Source organism: Humulus lupulus, chromosome 6 (genome assembly GCF_963169125.1).
Source record: "Humulus lupulus chromosome 6, drHumLupu1.1, whole genome shotgun sequence".
NCBI lineage: Eukaryota > Viridiplantae > Streptophyta > Magnoliopsida > Rosales > Cannabaceae > Humulus > Humulus lupulus.
In genome coordinates this window covers 83,116,247-83,138,191 of record NC_084798.1, presented here as the reverse complement: position 1 = coordinate 83,138,191, position 21,945 = coordinate 83,116,247, and the positions used below count along the sequence as shown (strand labels likewise).

The 21,945-nt window shown below is 45.3% G+C and overlaps 1 protein-coding gene and 1 non-coding gene across 2 annotated transcripts; one reads left to right on the top strand and one right to left on the bottom strand.

Annotated features, from left to right (window-relative positions):
• Positions 1-2,838: 2,838 nt before the first annotated feature.
• On the bottom strand, positions 2,839-4,158 carry LOC133785259 (uncharacterized). The gene has a single exon (XM_062224510.1). It carries the CDS (start codon positions 4,156-4,158, stop codon positions 2,839-2,841), a length of 1,320 nt encoding a protein of 439 aa, XP_062080494.1.
• Positions 3,785-3,891, top strand: LOC133787238 (small nucleolar RNA R71). Its single transcript, XR_009872270.1, has one exon. It is a non-coding gene; the product is annotated as a small nucleolar RNA R71 (small nucleolar RNA).
• Positions 4,159-21,945: the final 17,787 nt, after the last annotated feature.

Genomic DNA, 21,945 nt, shown 5'->3' with positions numbered 1-21,945 from the left:
AAGGCCAAAAGAAACCTGATTGGAGAACCTTGGCAGCATTGCGCGCTCCCCCAAAATGACCACCACATGGAGATGCATGACAATGGAACAGAATACCCTCAAATTCATGTTCTGCTACACATCTTCTAATCATCTGATCCACACATTGCTTATATAGAAAGGGCTCCTCCCAAAAATAAGACTTCACATCATGCAAGAATTTCTTCCTTTGTTGGCTAGTCATCTCTGGTGGCATCAACCCACTAGCCAAATAGTTAGCAAAATCAGCAAACCAAGGGAGCTCATGAAAATGGTTAACCCCAAACACTTGTTCATGTGGAAATGTTTCTTTGATGGGGACAAGAGAGTTAGAATCTTCTTCATGCTCCATTCTTGCTAAATGGTCAGCCACTTGGTTTTCTACCCCCTTTCTATCTTGAATCTCAACATCAAACTCTTGAAGCAAAAGCACCCACCGAATCAATCTTGGCTTTGCATCCTTCTTAGAAATCAAATACTTGATGGCTGAGTGATCGGTATAGACAATCACTTTAGTTCCCACAAGATAGGAGTGAAACTTGTCAAAAGCAAAGACAATGGCTAGTAGCTCCTTCTCACTTACAGTGTAATTCAATTGAGCTCCTGTCAAGGTGCAGCTGCCATAATAAATAGAGTGAAACACCTTGTTCCTTCGCTACCCCATCACAGCCCCAACGGCATAATCGCTAGCATCACACATCAATTCAAAGGGCAAACTCCAATCCAGTGCAATAATGATAGGGGCTAAAATTAATCTCTCTTTCAACTCATGAAAAGCCTTCAAACATGCTCCATCAAAGTGGAAAGGTGTATCCTTCTCTAAAATATTGAAAAGTGGTTTGGAAATCTTAGAAAAGTCTTTGATGAACCTTCTGTAGAAACCGACATGCCCAAGGAAACTCCTAATGTTCTTCACTGAATTAGGAGGTGGTAGCTTCTCAATAACTTCAATTTTTTCCTTATCAACTTCAATCCCTTGCTTAGATACCTTATGCCCCAAAACAATACCTTCCTTAACCATAAAGTGACACTTTTCCCAGTTAAGGACTAGGTTTGTCTCTTCACATCTCTGTAACTCCTTAGACAAGTTACTCAGACAATCATCATAAGAATCACTGAAGACTGAAAAATCATCCATGAACACCTCTAGAAACTGCTCAACCATATCAGTAAAGATCGCCATCATACATCGCTGAAATGTTGCAGGAGCATTGCATAAACCGAAAGGCATTCTTCTAAATGCAAAGGTACCATAGGGGCAAGTGAATGTAGTCTTGTGCTGATCTTCTAGGGTCACTGCTATCTGATTGTAACCAGAGTACCCATCAAGGAAACAATAGTACTCTCTCCCAGCAAGTCTATCTAGCATCTGATCAATGAAAGGAAGAGGGAAATGATCCTTCCTAGTGGCCTTGTTTAACTTCTTGTAATCCATGCAAATTCTCCATCCAATCACTGTTCTAGTAGGAATCAACTCATTGTCTTCATTCTTCACCACTGTGATCCCCCCCCCCCCCCCTTCTTAGGTACACACTGTATAGGACTCACCCATGAACTGTCAGAGATAGGATAAATAATGCCAGCATCTAGCCACTTGATGATTTTTTTCTTCACTACTTCCTTCATGATAGGATTTAGCCTTCTTTGCCCCTCAACATAACTTTTTTCGCTATCTTCAAGAAAGATCTTATGCATACACAAAGAAGGACTAATACCTCGAGTATCTGCAATAGTCCACCCAATGGCCTTTTTGAACTTTCTCAATACTTCGAGCAAATTTTCTTCTTGATCATGGTTCAACTCCGCTGAAATAATAACAGGTAAAGTGGATGATGGACCCAAGTAGGCATATCGCAAATGCGATGGAAAAACTTTCAGCTCCAACTCAGGTGGCTCTTCAATGGATGGTTTAGGAGCCTTGAACTCCCTAGATGAGAACTCCAATGAATCAAATCGGTTTCTTGTTCTTAACCCTTGAGAATTAGCCTCCAACCAAGCTAAGTACTCCTCCTCGTCTTCCTCACTGTGTGAATCAAACAATAATAATCTCTCTAATGGATCACCAACATTACTCGTCTCCAATTCCCTTGATGCCAAAGAATCTACCACCGAAACCACTGAGCATTCCTCCACCTCATCAGGAAATCTCATAGCTTTAAAAACATTAAAAGTCACCTTTTCATCTTGGACCCTCATAGTCAACTCCCCCTTTTGCACATCTATTAAAGTTCTTCCTGTCGCATGAAACGGCCTCCCCAAGATAATGGGCACCTCTCCGTCTGCCTCATAGTCTAACACAATAAAATCAGTAGGGAATATGAATTTGTCTACCCTTACCAATACATCTTCAATCTTCCCATTCGGATGAGCAAGAGATCTATCTGCTAATTGAAGAGTAACTGTAGTAGGCCTAACTTCTCCAATCCCCAATTGCTTGAAAATAGACACTGGCATCAAGTTAATGCTTGCACCCAAATCGCATAAAGCCATGCCACAATAAGAGTTACCAATGGTGCAGGGAATGGTGAAACTCCCAGGATCTTTCATCTTCGGTGGCAGCTTGTTTTGCAAGAATGAGCTGCACTCCTTCGTAAGAGCCACTGTCTCAAATTCCCCCAATCTTCTCTTCTTTGTAAGGATGTCTTTCATGAACTTCACATAATTGGGCATTTTCTCAAGGGCTTCAACAAGGGGAATGTTAATATGTAGCTGTCTCAAGATGTCTAGGAACTTTTTAAATTGAGAGTCCAACTTTTGCTTTTGAAAACGTTGGGGAAATGGAGGTGGCTGCCTTGTACTCGAGCTGTTTGGGAGCTGATGCTATGGCATTCCTGCAGCATTCTGGGCAGAGGCAGATTTTTCTACACTAGGAATTTCAGTGTCTTTTTGAATTTCCTCATTTATTTGGATTGAAGAGGGCTCACCCTCATGCCCAGAGTTGGCCTTGGAATTCTCCAACCCCTTCCCACTTCTCAAAGTGACGGCTTTACAATGTTCTTTGCTCCCATTTCTTGGATTCTCGGTGTCACTTGGTAATGTACCATGGGGTCTATTTCTAAGCTCATTAGCTAGCTGCCCAACTTGGTTTTCTAAGTTTCTCAATGATGCAGCTTGGCTTTGGATCATGGCTTCGTTCTTCACTATGTACTCCTTCAACATGTTCTCAAGAGAGCTAGATTGCATTGCTTGTTGTTGTGGCCTTTGTTGTGGTGCTTGTGGGGGATAACCCGGTGAGAAATTTGGTTTTGGAGGCATAGAAGAGTTGCTAGGGCCAACCCCTTGATTACTCCACGAGAAGTTGGGATGTTGCCTCCATGATGGGTTGTAGGAATTAGAATAAGGGCTATTCCTATTTTGGTTCCCCATGTAACACACAACTGCTGGATTGGAAGGACAGTTGTCAAAAGTATGACCCTCACCACAATACACACAAGAAATGTTCTCCATTTGCCCAAATTGTGTCCCCATAGGCTGCCCCACTGATTGATTCATCCCCATATTCATTGTCTTGAGCATATTAGAAATAGAGGATACTTGGGCTGCCAAAGAAAAGATGGCATCTACACCATGAATACCAGCCACCTTTCTGCCTGTAGACAATCTAGAAGTAGGCCACTGATAGTTGTTGTTGGATATCCTCTCAAGTATTTCATATGCCTCGTTATAGGACTTAGCAAGAAGAGCCCCGTTCGCTGAAGCATCAACCACCATTCTAGTGTGGGCATTTAGACCATTATAAAATGTCTCCATCTGGATGCAATGAGGAATGCCATGATGAGGGCATTTGCGCAACAACTCCTTAAACCGCTCCCATGCCTCATATAAAGATTCTTCATCAAGTTGTTGAAATGATGTAATCTTGTTGCGGAGCTTGGCATTCTTAGTGGGGGGAAAATAGTCCATCAAAAACCGCTCTGCCAACTCTTGCCAAGTACTCACAGAATCAGAAGGCAAAGAGTTCAACCAAGCTCTGGCTCTGTCTCTCAAGGGGTATGGGAACAACTTTATTCTCAATGCATCCTTTGTCACTCCGGGCAGCTTGAAAGAGTCACTTACTTCAATGAACAAGCGAAGGTGAAGGTGAGGATCCTCTGTTGGCATCCCACTAAACTGACCCACAGTTTGAAGCATCTGGAACATGACTGGCTTCAATTCAAACTGGGCTGCCTAAATTTCTGGTCTGACGATGCCTGGATTGATCTCATTGAAGAGGGGGAGAGCATATTGCCTGATAGCACGATCTCTGTCATCACCCATAATAACTGCATTTTGCCCATTGTTGGCAGCCACTCCCCCTTGAGCCACTTCCCCTTGAGCTACTCGATCTTGAGCAACTCCTGCTATATTCACTGGTGGATCATGAGCGGCTCCTGATAGATTTGCTGCCCTCTGGGCAGCTCCCTGTTGAGCCCCTTGCTCAGCATCCATCACTACTACTTCCCACTTTGACTTTTGTATTCTTCGCCTTCTTCTAAAGGTACGCTCGATTTCAAGATCAATGGGAAGTAGTTCAGGGTCTTGATTCTCGTTCATACACTGTATAAACCTGAAATTTCACGAGAATCACCCAAGTTAGAACAAAAGAAAGAAAAATTAAACCAAATTGCGATATGCTTAATTTCACAATAAATAACTTAAAACAATCCCCAACAACGGCGCCAAAAACTTGTTGTGCAAAATTTAATGTGAGTGCAAGTGTACACTGTCAACAAGTAATAAGGTGATAAGAACCCAATATCGTATCCACAAGGATTGTTTTTAAGCTTAAAATTGTGAAATTAAAGTTTAGCAAAATGATTAAAAATAAAAGAACCAAACTCAAATTAAATTGGAAGTTGATTTTTTTATATGCAATTGAAAATAACTAACAGCTGAATTGAAAGTCTAAATTAATGGGATGCAATATAAAAATCAGTTGATAATGAAATGGTAAGCTAGGATAATTAATTCCCCCTGTTTAGCAATTCCTAGAAGCAATGCTATGAAAATGTTGTGGCATTCCTGACAGTTTACTAATCAAGAATTATAATCAAGTCCATAGGTTTCTGTCAAAATCAAATGGGTTTAACTCTCTAATTAAATTACTTATGTCTAAGTTAATTTAATTTCGAGAATTCCTATCAAGCACCAATTCTATTAGATTATGCAAGGCAAAGATATATGTCTATACCCTCACAAAATTAAAATCAAAGAACTTAATCATGCACCATTCAAGTCTTTTGTCTAATACTTAAAATTCTTTTCAGCAATCTTAATTGTTTCAATCATTTACTAAAGGTGATCAAGCAATAGTAAATATTAAGCATGAAAATTACTTGAATGAATAAACCTTAATTAGCATTAAGCATCAATAGCAAAGTTTCACAATTGCATAACAAGGTTCCTTAATTATCCTAACTTTAAGAGAATTAGTTCATAACTTTAAACACAAAATAACCCAGTGGGTAGTCATCGATAGTCAAAATAAATGGAAGAAATAATTAAGTTCCAAGATAGAAGGGAAAGAAAAACAAGCCATGAATAGTAAGGAGTGTCCCCCTAATAACCCTTCTCTTTTTGTCTTCTTCCTTCCAATCCTCTCTCTTCCCTTATATTCCTCTTTTAATGGCTGCCCAAAATGGGGGTATTTCTTGCACAGGCGACTGGGCTTCTCTTCTTCTCTCCTGCCGTGTATCCCTAATTGGAAAAGATGATACCATTTTGTCTAGGTCACTTCCTCCCCTATGGTCACGTGGGCCTCTTTTCCTTCTTTTACTTTTTTTGTCCTCTTCCATTAATTGGGTCCAAGGAAAAATAAAGCCCACTAATCCTTTTCCTATCTATAATGCAGCCCACTTTAAATAATCCCCAAAGTGGGCTGGAAAGTAGTGTCCACGTGGGTCATCTAAATAGGCTGGCTGGCAGTACGTCATGCTGCTGAAATGCTACAGCATTCCCTCCTGCTGAAACAATTTAAAACTTAAATCTCTTTCCAAATGACCAAAATTCCACCACCACCTGCCAAAATAAGAATTTCACACTTTAGGATATATTTTTCGAGCAAAATACTAGTATATAATATTATTTTAATATTTGACAAAACAAAGATAAAGACTCAACAAAACACTCTAACCCACTCTTTCTTGATAAAATTACAAGTTTAAGCGCATAAAAATAACTCTAATTCCTAGAGTTATCATGATCCATGTGGGCTTGCCGCTCATTCAGTTCTCGGCATTTCTGGTCAATCTCCCTTTGCTGCAGCACCATCGTTTCAGCCACATTTTCTTGATTAGCTTTCAGAGTAGCTAATTCCTCTTGTAATACAATCAAAGTTGTTTGCAAGGTTTCAGCATCCTTCTATTCCTTTTCCAGTTCCACCTATGGCTCGTCCTTTGCTACATCTTGTGGAGGAGGTTGATTTCGCATACTTCCAAATGTCTGCCCTAAGTGACCCGCTTTCCTGGAGATTTTTGCCATTGTTTATCCTGAAGGTCTTAGTTTTAGCTCCCAATGAAAGCACCAACATGTTGACTAATGTTGCCATTATAAGTTGAATGCAAGAACTAAACAATACAAATATTTATAGTGGTTCGACCCCAAAGATTGGTGATGACCTACGTCCACTTAGTGTTTCTATTGATATAAACTCTGAAACTTGCAATCACCATACTAGGGTTCACTAAGTTTCACAAGATCCAAAATGAAATACAAAAGTCGTGTATAAAAACACTAGTTCTCTCTTAATACAAATTATTTCCTTTTTCCTCCCTATTGAATCCAATAAGTCATATTTATAGGCTCAAGGATGTACATATGGGCCAATGGGCCATGTTTAAACTTTGTTACAAGCATATTTGAATAATAACAGAAATCATTATAGTTACACATAAATAGGGTCAAATATCTCAGAAATATCTGACTTATAGTTGTATCTGAACTTTGGCTTCGTTACTACGATCAGACCTGGTCATATATGTCAGTACATCTTCAGTCTTACTGTTCAACATCTTTCTTGAATCCATCGAGCAGCTTTGATCATGGTCATTGGTCAACCAGACTGTCATCACTAAATAGTCACGTGTTATTGACGCGCACCACAATCGTGCCACGTTAGCAAGTAAAAAAAATTTGGGTAAACATTACCGTTTTTCCCCTCATTTGTATTTTATCCTTAACTCCCACTATGTCTCATGTAAATGATAAATCCATAAACTTAATCACATATATCAGTGCTCAATCATTTACCCTTTTAGACTAAGCTATTAAGGAATTCATCTTTTCACCTCTCATAAAGAAGCTATAGATTTCATATCTATGATTAATACTCTCACTCAATTAAACTACTAAATCTCCAAGATGTAAGTATGGGCTAGATCATAGGGTAGGGTGGTAACGAACAAGTCAAAAGATTTAAATAATATAATTATCATAATATTATCACTCAGAATTAAGATCAACTTGACCTATAGTCAACATTGTGGCATTGATTAGATTCGATAATAACGATACTTATTTATGTATCAATAATCAATATCGGTCCTTTTCCAATGTACCCATATACATTCGATCTTATCTACTTGGTCAATGCCTTGGATAAGACATCACACCCTAAATGTGTAAGTAGATCATATCGTAGAATACTAAATCAGTGAAAATCCAATGCACTGACTTAATCTTAGGACTTGTTCTTTTGAACATATAATTACAATCATAATCCACTGTGACCTGGTCACTATAAGTGTAACTATTTATATGTTCGAGATTTTATAAATGTTTGTATTATTCCAATAATCATGTAGTAAAACTAGCAAGTTGATAACTCGACAAAAGCTGGCTTAATCCACAACAATCTCTCTCCAACTTTTATGCCATTCACCACCAACTACGTATTGAATAAATTCAACTATGGTCTGACGTAGCTCATGAACGAGCTTCAGACTTTTGAGTCTATCATGGGTGGACCAAGTAAGGGAGGATAAAAGAAGACAACTACTACTACTGCTGCTGATCCAGCTAAGGCTGAAGCTAACCTTACTTTGTCTTTGAAAGCTGGAAACAAGAGGAAAGATAGACAATACAACAACCCCAAGCTTGCAAAGGCTGCAAAGACGAGTGCACAACCAAATTCCCGGTCGCCTAAGGGGAAGAACAAGAAAAACAAGAAAGCTAAAGGTAAGTGCTTTCACTGCAAAAAGAAGGAGCATTCATCTTGGAAACAAGTGTTTTAGAGAATGGTAAATCTATTTTGATTATTGATTCTGGATCTACTAACCATGTTTGTCAATCTTTACAACTTCTTGAATTGTGGGAGGAAGTGGACAAAGGTAGCTTAAAGCTTAGATTTGTGAATGGAGCATTTGTTGCGGTCCAAGCTAGAGGAAGAGCTTGTCTGAAGTTCAGAAATAAATATTTAATTTTGAAAGATGTATTTTTTATTCAGGATTTTAGTAGAAATTTAATTTCAGTTTCCATGTTGGAATCAGAATGATTTGTTATGTCTTTCACCAGTTTTAATATATCTATTTCTTTTAATGGATCACAATTGTGTATTGCATGTTTGGAAACCGGGCTTTATATTATGCGACCTAACGAACCCCTCGCTCTTAACAATGATTTATTCAAAGTAGCTAAACCTAGGACCAATAAACGTCAAAAGACCAATAACGATAACATGACGTATTTATGACACTTGAGACTAGGTACCATTGGCTATGATAGAATCCAAAGACTTATAAAGGATGGGCCTTTGAGGGAACTCACCTTAGGTGAATTAACTGTCTGTGAATCTTTTTCTAGAAGGCAAACTGACCAAGCATCCATTCTCTGCAACGGGTGATAGGGCCAAGGAACCACTTGGACTTGTTCATTCAGATGTTTGTGGACCTTCGAATGTACAAGCAAGAGGTGGTTTTCAGTATTTCGTCACTTTTATTGATGAGTACTCTAGAGACTCATGTCTTTACCTAATGCATAGGAAATCAGAAACATTTTTAAAGTTTCAGGAATTCCTAGCTACGGCTAAGAACCAATTCAGTAAAACGTTAAAGATCTTGCAATGTGATAGGGTTGGAAAATATTTGGATATGCAGTTCCAAGATCATTTAACTGAACTTGGGATTTTATCACAAATTACTGCCCCGAGTACTCCACAGCAAAATGGTGTAGCGAAACGCCGGAACAGAACATTATTGGAAATGGTTAGATGCATGCTTAGTTACACAACTCTACAAACTTCATTCTGGGGACATTTAATTGAACCCGCGAATGATATTGTCAATGTCATGCCATTCAAATTAATCCCTAAAATACCTTTAGAACACTGGAATGATCGTGAACCTAGTTTACGCCATTATAGAATCTGGGGGTGTTTCGCCCACGTCCTAAGGAAAAAGGAAGCAAAGATAGAACTGCAAACTGAGGTTTTCATGTTTGTTTTTGTTGACGTGGTTCTTCGCCAATAGGTAATTAAGAAAAAAGAGAAAGGGATTAGTGCCTAGGTTGAACCGAAATAGATAAATGATCTTAGAAATGAAATGGTGACTCAGGATATGTTTTTTTGAGTGGTTCAAAGGTTAAAATCCTTCTACTCCACTAGTCAATATTATTGCCATATACTGGATATTTGATTACAGGGTCTTTCTTACAATTGAGAATCCAACCTCTATCAACTCCCAAGGTCTCCATATTTATAGGAGAAGGCACCTGGGAGTTAGTAAGAAGGTCATCCCGTGACCTTCTTACGTATCATGTCAACTCTGTGACATTCATGATTAATTCCTAAACCTGACACATAAGTGTGGTCAAATCAATAGGTAAGGAGATAATGGGCCGCACGGCCCAACCCAGACGTGGGTGTCTGAATACGCACGTTCCTGCTGCGTGTCCGAGAAGTCAGCGATATATCCAACACGTGATGTCTGATATATGCACGTTTGCCTTGCATGGTTGACTTTATAGAAGGCCACAACCTCCAACTCTAGCTCGTACCATGAGTTAGATGCCTACCTCGACCTGCGGCCTTCAGGGTCCAGATTCGGTCCTTAGGCAATCTTGGCGAACTCTTAGGTTACCCCGAGCTAAGGAGGTAGGACCTTACGATGGCAGCTCCGGTCCTGGAGATGTCTGCCTGGTAATCATGATCAGGCCGTACCTCAGCTTGCTAATCAGCCCGTGGGAAAATCAGAGCGTACATCTGCCCCCCAAGCCCCTGCTCGTGGTACACGACATCGTGTAAGGCTACAATAGGGGCTTTTAGGCTTCCCCATGAACTATTCATATTCCACATTCTACGCAGGCGCTGAATACGTGGAACATCGTGGTTGGTGATGGTATGTCTTCCGAGAACCGCATTTAATGGCCTAGCCTATACCCAGCCGTCGTTTCGTATATCGAGTGGAGGGTCTTGGATCCCACATCAGGGCAATCCAACGGCCCTCTTCACGTGACCCTTCACGCATATAAAAAAGGGGTGGCCACCCTACGCATGGGCCACCGTTTCATTCGAAATCTCTCAGAAATCCTCTTCTTCTTCTCTCTTCATCTCAGAAGAAAAAACCCTCTTCTTTCCGTCGGTCACCCTTAGCATTCAAGAAGCTTAGGCTTTAGGATTCCTTCGAAGCTTTGGAAACAAATACTCCGACGAAGCCCCAACCTAGGCGACTGCTACACCCACCTTCCAGCCAAACACTCTGTAAGTCTCCTGACTGTGCACATTTTGAAAATATTTTTCACTGTAGCTTAGGTAAATATTTACTGTAGCCGCATGCAAGGGTTTACTGGATTTTGTGGGTAAGAAGGTTGAAAGCGTTTTAGGTTAGGGTATATTTTTCTCTTTTTGCAGTTGGAAATCACTTAGGAATATGGTTTACAGGGTGCTTTTTCTGGGGAAAATTTCTGGGTAGGAATTTTGGTATTTTGGGTGCAAAACCGGGTAGCTTAGGGGACACGCTTCACAGGAAGTTTTGCCTTTCATGCCTATTGGAACTTTCCCTCCAAGGAAAAATTTTAACCTGACCCTCCTGACACACGAATTCCAAGTAATCAGGGATCTGTTGGGAGCATAGGCGCGTGTTCATAGAACCGCGTGGTCTTACCTCAGCTCGTGCAAAAAACATTTGATTTTTCCTCATGCCCTGATCGCCTTTTCTGAAATCTTTTCTTTTGTTCGCTAGGTGACCAGATGGCACCGAAGAAGAATGCTCCAAAGAAGACTACGGGCAGCTCGGCATCCCAGCAAGACAAAGGAAAAGCGGCGATGCCCGAATCTCCAATCCCCAACTTTGGGCCTGCGGTGGAGAAGGAGCTCGAGGTGGCTCCTGACGCGTTCTTTGAGGCGGAGAGGATCGTCTCAAAGATTACCGACCAGGCAAAGGTCAACAAAATCTTCCTCTCCCACAACATCGGGCTGGGGAGGGCATCAGTGATTGCCCGACCTCCCGCAGAGGGTGAGCGGAGCTGCGCGCCGCTTGACGAGGCCTTCGCAGCCTGGAGCGATGAGCACTTCAAGGCGGGGGCCTTCCTCCCGCTCGATCAGTATTTTGCTGACTTCCTCAATTACGTGAAGTTGGCCCCCTTCCAGCTCCCCCCCAACTCTTATCGGCTGTTGGCGGGGTTAAGATATTTATTCTTGAAATAGGAGTGGGAGGTCCCCACTCCTGTAGACATCTTGTACTTTTTTTTGCCTCAAGGCCAGCCCGGATCAGAGAGGTCGAGGCGATGGGTTTTATTACTTAACCCGATTCCCCAACACGGCTGCGGTCATCGAGCTGCCCAGCCACCCCAACGACTTTAAAGATCAATTCTTTATGTCGACAGGGTTCAGAAACTGCGAGCTCCACTACTTCAATCGTCCTCGTAAGTGCTTTTCATCCTTAGCTTGTAAGTTAAGTATCGTTTAGCTCCTCCTGTATCCCTTTCTGATGTAGATTAATCCTGCAGCTATCTTCTCGAGGACAGAGAAATCTGTGACCCTCGGGGCCCAGTACGAGAGACTGGCAAGCTTGCCCCCCAACGAGAAGGATTATCTCGTTCTCGTAACAGACGAGGCGATGGTGGCCTGCAAGCTAATTTTCCCAAATCAGACTTTAAACCTAAGGAGGCACCAGGGGCTTCCCCTAGCCCGCGACACCAGACCTATCATCATGGAGGAGGTCGCGGGGGACGAAGATGAGGAGGACGAGGACGACGAAGTTCCCCTCGTGAGGAATAGGAAGCGAGCGTTGGAGGTCGCCCAGAGGACGGATGAGGAGAGGATCCGGTCTGGAGTAGCCGCGGGTCTTTCTGGCCAAGGTAACCCTTATATGTTTAGGAATTTAGATAGGGCCATTGCCGAACCCCGGCTAGCTAGGTTCAATCCCAGACAGATCGTCCAACATCACCGAAGGGATCCGGACCTGAACACAACCCTGCTCCACTGTGTCGACCAGCTCGTGCTGGATTACCAAGATAGCCGACCTAGGGGTACCGTAGTCGTAGATAACACCCTAGCCTTTAGGTCGATCCTATTTGAGGAGTATAGGACCAATCTTTGGTCATGGCCATCACTCCGGAGGGGTGCCGTAGCTCCGGGGTTTAGGAAATATGTAGAGGAATCTAGCCCAGAATCAGAGTCGGATCCAGAACTTGCGCCAGCTCGGGAGATAATCGACCTAGATTCTCCCGCGGGAGCTCCGGAACCGATGGTCGTAACCATAGGTTCTTCTAGCTCGGGGGGTAGGATCCCTTTTAGTATACATATACTTGATTTTCTCCTTTTTCCCCTTTTGTTTTTGTTTCTATAAGACTGCTAACTTTGGTGTTAACCAATTCTTTGTTTTGATAGAAGAGATGTCTCAGCCCGAAGAGAGTCTGCGAGGGGCGTTCTTCGGGGGGAATCCCTCAGCCGGGGCCTCTGGGCCAAAAATGAAGAAGCTCCAGACATTGAAAAAAGCTGCTGGAACCCCAACTAAGTCTCTTGCAAAGGAGAAGGAGCAGCCCCCCACCGCTCAGGTCACGGGAACTAATCCTCCTGCTGCTGGGGGAAGCAACATGCCCCCACCCCCTCCGCGAGCTCCGACCACCGCTCGAGACGCAGGAACGGAGCTCGAGGCTTCGACGATTGTACCCTCTGAGGTACGCATCCCAGTCAACCCTCAGGACCTGGAAAAGATTCCAGAGGCCTTCCGGGGAACAGTGTATGAGTCGGCGAACTACGCCGTCAGCCACATATACATGTTCAACGAGAAGGAGCTTCGGGCCATTGAAACCAGGAGCCTGGTGGGCATGCTGGAGTCTTTACTGGGCATGGCCTTGACGGTAAGCTCACCTTACCCTTTTGTGGTTTTTTATTATTACACTTTGCCCTGTTTTTTCTTTCTTCTCTTTTTTTAAGGCAATTTCCTCTCCGCTTTCGCAGAGCGCCGTTGCCCTTCATCGGAGCATCGCCAGGACCAAAACTCAGCTCGAGGAGATGAGGAACGAGCACCAGACGGTCGTGGCCACCCACCAGGCTTCTCTGCAGGCGGCTAAGGATGCCTTGGCGGCATCGCAGGCCGAGCTGGAAGAGACTCGCCCGAAGCTTCAAGAGCTCGAGACCGCCCTCGCCACTGCGCGGGCAGACCTAGATGCCGCGAAGGCGGAGGCCAAGACCGAGTTGGAGACCGAGCGGGAAACTTCAGAGGCCGCAATGGAAGATATGTTCTATCATTGCTAGGCCTATAACCAGGACGCCAACTTCTTCTTCCTGGCAGCGAACATTTGGGAGCGCTTGCTGGTGAAGTTCCAAGCTCGCCTCGATAAAGAAGCACCCTCCAAGGGGCCACCTGGCGGAGCTTAGGGCCTTCCTCTCTCGTGCCCTTTTTCAAATATTTTTATTTTTATTTTTTGTGTAACCTTTGCATGAGGTGCTTCTACCTCGAGACAATTTAACCCAATTTTACTGTTAATTGATTTACTTCCCTTTGCCTCTACGCATTTTAGTTACAATTTTGAAAAACTTAGTTCACGTTAATCTTTATCTATATCTCGCGCTCTTTAAGAAGAACAACGATTAATAGATTTAAATTAACTTCTAAGTTTTATGACCTGGTTATATCCAGGAACTTAATTTGAAAACTTAGTTCGTGTCAATTATTATCAATATCTCGAGCTCTTTAAGAAGAACAACGATCAATAGATATGAATCAACTTCTAAGTTTTATGACCTGGTTATACCCAGGAACTTAATTTGAAAACTTAGTTCGTGTCAATTTTTACCAATATCTCGAGCTCTTTAAGAAGAACAACGATCAATCGATATGAATCAACTTCTAAGTTTTGTGACCTGGTTATATCCAAGAACTTAATTTGAAAACTTAGTTCATGTCAATTTTTACCAATATCTCAAGCTCTTTAAGAAGAACAACGATCAATCGATATGAATCAACCTCTAAGTTTTGTGACCTGGTTATATCCAGGAACTTAATTTGAAAACTTAGTTTGTGTCAATTTTTATCAATATCTCGAGCTCTTTAAGAAGAACAACGATCAATCGATATGAATCAACCTTTAAGTTTTGTGACCTGGTTAAATCCAGGATAGGACTTAGTTCGTGTTAATCCTTACCAATATCTCGCGTTTTTTTTTTAAGAAAAACAACGATCAATCGGTATGAATCAACTTCTAAGTCATTAAGGCGACCTGGTTATATCCAGGTACCATATGCCCCCCAAGTAACTGGGAAAGGGTCTTTCGTGGTTACTTCAGATTACACTCGAAAAACATGTACAAACATAAACAAAAAGTTCATTCTCATTGCATAATACATGAAAAATGGCCTTTCAAGCCTTACAAGTGAATCATTGATAATATTTCTTTAAATGGATGGCATTCCAAGTCCGTGGGACTGCCCCTCCATCAAGACAAGCTAACTTATAAGTTCCCTCCTTAATGACCTCGATGACTTTATATGGTCCTTCCCAGTTCAGCCCCAAGACCCCCTCTTTGGGATCTTTACTGGCCAAGAAAACTCTCCTGAGGACTAGGTCGCCAACGCTAACGGCGCGATTTTTGACTTTTGAGTTGAAATAGCGGGTGATCTCCTGTTGATATTGTGCGAGTTGGAGCTACGAATCTTCTCGTCTTTCATCAATCAAGTCTAGGGAAGTGTAAAGTAGCTCGTGGTTGCGATCCTGGTCGTATGACTGGACCCTATGCAAAAGTACCTTAATCTCCACGGGGAGGACTGCTTCACTCCCGAAGGTCAAGGAAAAAGGAGTATGACCTGTAGGAGTCCGATGTGAGGTCCGGTATGCCCAGAGAACCTGGGGGAGCTGTTTTGGCCAAACCCCCTTCGCTTCGTCTAGTCTCTTCTTGAGGCTCTCTTTGAGAGTCTTGTTGACAGCCTCGACCTAGCCGTTCGCCCGAGGATAGGCCACGGAGGAGAAACTTTTCACAATTCCGTACCTTTCGCAAAATTCGGTAAACAGTTCGCTGTCAAACAGAGTCCCATTGTCGGAGACAATCTTCTTGGGCAGCTCGAATCGGCAGATAATGTTCTTAACCACGAAGTCAAGAACTTTTTTGGAAGTTATCGTTGTCAGAGGTTCTGCTTCAGCCCACTTCGTAAAGTAGTCGATGGCCACCACGGCGTAACGGACCCCGCCTTTTCCAGTAGGTAGGGCGCCAACCAAGTCGATCCACCAGACTGCAAACGGCCATGGGGAAAAGATCATCTTCAGCTCGACTGGGGGAGCTCGGGCAACGGTGGCGAACCGCTGACACTTGTCACACTTCCTCACGTATGAGATTGAGTCTTTAGACAGAGTTGGCCAGTAATAACCTTGCCTCAAGACCTTCAAGGCCAAGCTTTGCCCCCCAGTGTGATCTCTACAAAAACCCTCATGCACTTCCTGCAGGATGGCCTTTGCTTCGCCTGGCAGAACACATCGTAGGAGAGGTAGGGAGTGCCCACGTCGGTATAACACCCCATCTACCACAGTGTATCGAGGAGCTTGATACAGAACTCATCGCGCATCATTACGCCCTTCTGGTAGCTTTCCCTCGGTGAGATACTCAAGGATGGGAGTCATCCAGGTTGGCCTGGCGTCAATCATCTCGACCTCCGCCCTGGCTTCCTCGATACTTGGTTTCTCCAAGAATTCTACTGGCACTAGCCCCAAGGTCTCTGTGTCCCCAGAGGTGGCGAGCTTGACGAGAGCGTCTGCGTTAGCGTTCTGCTCCCGAGGTATCTGCTCAATCGAGCCCTGCCCGAACGCGGACAGCTCAATCTTTACCCTTGCTAGATAGGCAGCCATTTTGGGCCCTCGTGCTTGGTATTCACCCAGAACCTGGTTTACCATGAGCTGGGAGTCATTGAAGCATTGGACGGCCAGCAAAGCTTCGTATTTGGCCTCGTTCTTGGAGGCCTTGAACCCGAACCTCAGAGCCGAGTGGAATCTATGTCCTTCAGGGGATATCAAAATGATCCCAGCTCCGGAGCCGTTTTCGTTAGACGAACCATCCACGAATATCCTCCATGATGCCTGGGCCGAGGCGACCTGGGGTGAGGCTTTTGCAGGATCCTCCTGGAATCCTGTGCACTCGGCTACAAAATCGGCCAGGGCCTGACTCGTTATAGCAGTTCACGGAGTGTGCAGAATCTCGAACTGGCTGAGCTCGATTGCCCACTTTAACAAACGTCCCGAAGCTTCAGGTTTTTGCAAAACCTGCCTTAAAGGCTGATCGGTCATGACGTGTATCGAGTGGGACTGGAAATACAGCCTGAGCTTTCGCGAGGCCGTGATAAGGAAAAACGCCAATTTTTCCATCAACGGGTACCGGGATTCAGCTCCGAGAACTCTCTTGCTTATGTAGTAGACTGGCTTTTGAATCCGGTCTTCTTCTCGGACCAATACGGCACTGGCAGCATCCTCCGTGACAGCCAGGTAGAGAAAAAGAGGCTCTCCTACTTTTGGTTTGGATAGTACGAGTGGCTCGGCCAGATGTAATTTCAGGTCGAGGAAAGCGCTTTCCCACTCTTCTGCCCACTCGAACTTCTTATTTCCTCAGAGCAGGTTGTAGAACGACAAACACTTATCGGTGGACTTGGAAATAAACTGATTGAGGGTTGCTACTCTTCCTGTCAGGCCTTGGACATCTTTTCGCGACCTGGGCGAGGGAAGCTTGAGCAGTGATCTGATCTTGCCGGGGTTTGCCTCAATTCTCCAGGTATTGACGATGAAACCCAGGAATTTTCCCGATGCGACTCCAAAAGTGCATTTCTGTGGGTTTAGCCTCATGCCGTACTCCCGTAATATTTTGAAGCATTCCTCCAGGTCAGAAACATGGTTATCGGCAGTCTTTGACTTGACTAGCATGTCATCAACGTACACTTCCATGTTTTTTCCGATCTGGCCTGCGAACATTCTATTCACCAACCTTTGATACGTAGCTCCGGTGTTCTTCAGCCCGAAGGGCATGACTTTGTAACAATAAACGTTAGTCGGGGTCATGAAACTGGTGTGCTCCTGATCCGTCGGATTCATGGCGATCTGATTATAGCCCGAGTACGCGTCCATAAAGGACATGAGCTCATGCCCCACCGTGGCATCCACCAACTGGTCAATCCTTGGGGCAGGCTTTATTCAGCTCATAGAAGTCTATGCAGGTCCGCCACTTTCCGTTGGGCTTCAAGACCAGCACGGGGTTGGCGACCCATATTGGAAACTTGGCTTCACGGATAAAGCCACATTTTTTGAGCCGGGCTACCCTCTTCCTCCAAGGCTTCAGCCCGGGTTGTTCCTAGGCGTCTCTACTTCTGGGACTTCGCAGGAATGCTTTTATCCAGATGAAGTGTGTGCATGATGATGCTCGGGTTGATTCCCACCATGTCCTCGTGTGACCACGCAAACACATCCATGTTATCCCGCAGAAATCTGACCAGCTCCGACTTCCTCTCACTGCAGAGCTTTTTTCCGAGCTTGACCATCCGTGATGGATTCTGCGGATCAATGTTTACTTCCTCGAGCTCCTCAATAGCTTGGAGCTCGGATCTGTCCTCGCCTATTCGGGGGTCAATATCCTTACTTAAGACGATATTATCCCCTTCGGCGCTTTGAGGTTTTTCAATCTCAGGACCAACCAAGAGGTCCCGAGATTCGTCTTCACCACTTTGGATGGCTATTGCCAGCTGCCCGGGTTTAGATTTTCCCTTCATGGAAATGCTGTAGCATTCCTTGGCAGCGAGCTGATCGCCACGAACCGTGCATATCCCCGTGGAAGTAGGGAATTTCATTGCGAGGTGGCGAATGGAAGTGACGGCCTCAAAGGCTATGAGCGTAGGTCGTCCCAAAATTGCGTTGTATGCAGCGGAGCAGTCGATGACCACGAACTCGAGGAGTTTTGAGACTGTTTGAGGTCCTTCTCCCAGGGTGATCACTAGCTCGATCGTCCCTATGGCTGCTGATCCTTCTCCCGAAAAACCATACAGCATCATGAAGGTCGCCTTCAGCTCGGCGACAGTCAAACCAATTTTTTCTAACGTGGAATGGAATAGGAGGTTCACCGAGCTCCCATTGTCAACCAGCACCCTCCTAACCCTCCGATTAGCGAGCTGAATTACTACGACCAGAGGGTCATTGTGCGGGAACTGGACATGGCCCGCATCATCTTCTGTAAAAATGATTGGTTGCTTCTCCAATCGCTGTTGCTTTGGCAGGCGCTGCTCCGGAATGAATTCTTCTCCATTGTGCGCCTTTAGTTCATTCACGTACCTCTTTTGGGCACCCCTGCTCATGCCAGCCACATGCGGACCTCCAGAGATGGTGGATATCTCCCCTCCAACCACGGGAGGAGGGACGTCCTGATCTATCTGAGACCCGGGCTAACTGGCCGGGACTTCTGGAGCAGGTCGACTTGCTGGAACCCTGTTCCGCGCGTACTGACCCAAAGGGCCGGCTCGGATGAGAGTCTCGATCTCATCTTTTAAATGCCTACAATCATCGGTGTTGTGGCCAACATCGTTGTGAAAGCGGCAAAACTTGGAGGTTTCTCTCTTCCCCTTTAGGTGCTTCAACGACTCGGGCCTCTTCCAGGAGAGGCGAGTAGAATTAGCTAGGAAAATATTCTCCCTAGACTGGGTGAGCTCTGTATAAGTAGCGTAGACGGGCTTAAACTTGTCTACGGACTTATTCTTCTTTTGGCCGTGCTGGCTGCCTTCACCATTCCCCTTTCTTTTACCTCCTCCGAGCTGGTTGTTTTGTGTGATGTTTTGGGTCGCTGCCACGACCTCCGTCCCCACTCCAGTGGGCTGATCAGGGACCTGGCTGGTTCCGGCAGCGGAGGCTTCGGCTTCCTCCAGGTTGATCCATTCCTGGGCCTTATTAAGGAATTCGTTAACCGAGCCGACTCCCTTTCTTTGTATGTCTTTCCAAAGATCCCCTCCGACGAGAATTCCAGTTCTCATGGCCATGAGTTTGGAGCTATCATCCGCGTCTCTGGCCCGAGCAGCGACGTTCACAAATCTGCTCAGGTAGGCCTTCAGAGTTTCGTCGGGCTGCTGCCTCACGTTAGCCAAAGAGTCAGCCTGAATGCGGGCAGCCTGGGAGGCTCGGAATTCCCTTTTGAAATCGGCTGAGAAAGTTTTCCAAGAGCTGATTGACTGCCTATTGCCTTGCTTGAACCACTGCCTGGCTGGTCCAGTCAGTGTGGAAGGGAATATCAAGCATCTCATCTCGGGGCCGATGTTGTGAGCCATCATCAGGGTGTTAAACATCCCTAGGTGATCCGACGGGTCTCCGTCTCCATTTAACTTAGATAGGTGCGGCATACGGAAACTTAGATAGGTGCGTCTCCATTGCCGTTGCTGCTATGCTGGGGGCGAAGAGCTCCATCTCGTCTCCTGAATCATATTCATCTTTTTCTTTTTTTGACAGGAGCTTCCTCATCAGCTCCTCCATCTGGGCCAGGCGCTCGAGGGTTTGGTCTTGATGTCCTTGGTTATTCCGGGGCTGTTCAACAGCTCCGGATCCATTGTACATATTTGGTGGGTTATTGCTCCTCCTATCTTGAGATAGGTTATTTGGGGCATTCCCACCGTTACGTACTTCGGACAGGGCCCCCCCTGAGCGAGCATGGTTGTTTCCTCCTGCTGGATCCCCTCTGTGAGAGTTAAGGCGATCTCGCAGATTGCCTCCCCGAGTGGCTTGTGGACATTGTGCCGAACCAAATGCTGACGCAGGTCCCTGCCAGAAAGATCACTCCGACGACTATCGGTCCAGTAGCTCCTGCTGGAGAGGCTCGGAGCTTGCCTTTGGGGCTGAGGTTCTGGAGTTTCTCTTGGCGCCCTGCTACGTCGGGACGGTCCGGCTGATGGCGGGTTTCGCCTACTACTTCCATAGGCCGGGATATCTCGGACAGGCCGAGGAGGAGATGGATATCTGATTGGAGACGGAGGATGCCTGACTGGAGAGGCGATCTTGGTTCCGTCAAGTCAGATCAAGTTCAGTGGGGGCCTTTCGGCCCGGCCAACCTGCTGGTCCCGCGCCTGGTGATCTGGTTGAGGCGCAGGACGGCTGCTGGGGACGGGCTGACGCTGGGAGCCCTCCCCGGATCTCCTTCTGGAATTTCTTCGAGCTGCCCTGGGCGCACTCGAGGTTGGTTGGGAGCTAGGAGTCGAAGTTCTGACCGAACGGCTGTACTGCTGTTGTCCGGTTCTAGGCATTCCTCTGAAGTCTGCCTCTCGATGGTGTGATGAAGGAGTGGAGTTGGCTGTCGGAAGTCTATCCGAGCGGCTATGCCTGGACCGATTACCCCGGCGAGACTTAGGAGCCTCGCCTTGCCTCTCTCCGACGTTAGCGTCGGTTGTGAGAGGAGGTAGTCGGGCCAGCACATCCTTGATCTACTGGCTAGCTATTGCTAGCTGGCTCCTCTGCTGAGCATTTTCCATCTCCACCGCCGTGTAATAACATGGGTTCGGATTAGGCGGCCGGGGCGCCGAACTTCCAGTGTCATCTTGGCCCGCCGGCTGCTTGCCGGGCCGCTGTTGGACTTCAGGAATTTGTTCACCAGGGATGGCAGTATGATGAGCCTCCTGCCCATCATGATTTTCCATCTCGTTGCCGTGCCTGGATCGAGTGGTCACCATAGTTGGATGTTTCTGACAGCACTAATCGAACTTGCTCTCAATGAAAGCACCAAACTGTTGACGCGGTTCTTCGCCAACAGGTAATTAAGAAAAAAGAGAAAGGGATTAGTGCCTAGGTTGAACCAAAATAGATAAATGATCTTAGAAATGAAATGGTGACTCAGGATACGTTTTTTTGGTGGTTCAAAGGTTAAAATCCTTCTACTCCACTAGTCAGTATTATTGCCATATACTGGATATTTGATTACAGGGTCTTTCTTACAATTGAGAATCCAACCTCTATCAACTCCCAAGGTCTCCATATTTATAGGAGAAGGCACCTGGGAGTTGGTAAGGAGGTCATCCCGTGACCTTCTTACCTATCATGTCAACTCTGTGACATTCATGATTAATTCCTAAACCTGACACATAAGTGTGGTCAAATCAATAGGTAAGGAGATAATGGGCCGCACGGACCAACCCAGTCGTGGGTGTCTGAATACGTACGTTCCTGCTGCGTGTCCAAGAAGTCAGGGATATATCCAACACGTGATGTCTGATATATGCATGTTTACCTTGCGTGGTTGACTTTATAGAAGGTCATAGCCTCCAACTCTAGCTCGTACCACGAGCTGGATGCCTACCTCGACCTGCGGCCTTCAGGGTCCAGATTCGGTCCTTAGGCAATCTTGGTGAACTCTTAGGTTACCCCGAGCTAAGGAGGTAGGACCTTACGATGGCAGCTCCGGTCCTGGAGATGTCTGCCTGGTAATCATGATCAGGTCGTACCTCAGCTGGCTAATCAGCCCGTGGGAAAATCAGGGCGTACAGTTTTCTATCTTAAAGGCACTCGGGGTGGACTTTTA

Excerpts from the sequence above, each read along its gene's own strand:
- LOC133785259 (XM_062224510.1), bottom strand. The coding sequence starts at position 4,158 with ATGTTCCAGATGCTTCAAACTGTGGGTCAGTTTAGTGGGATGCCAACA.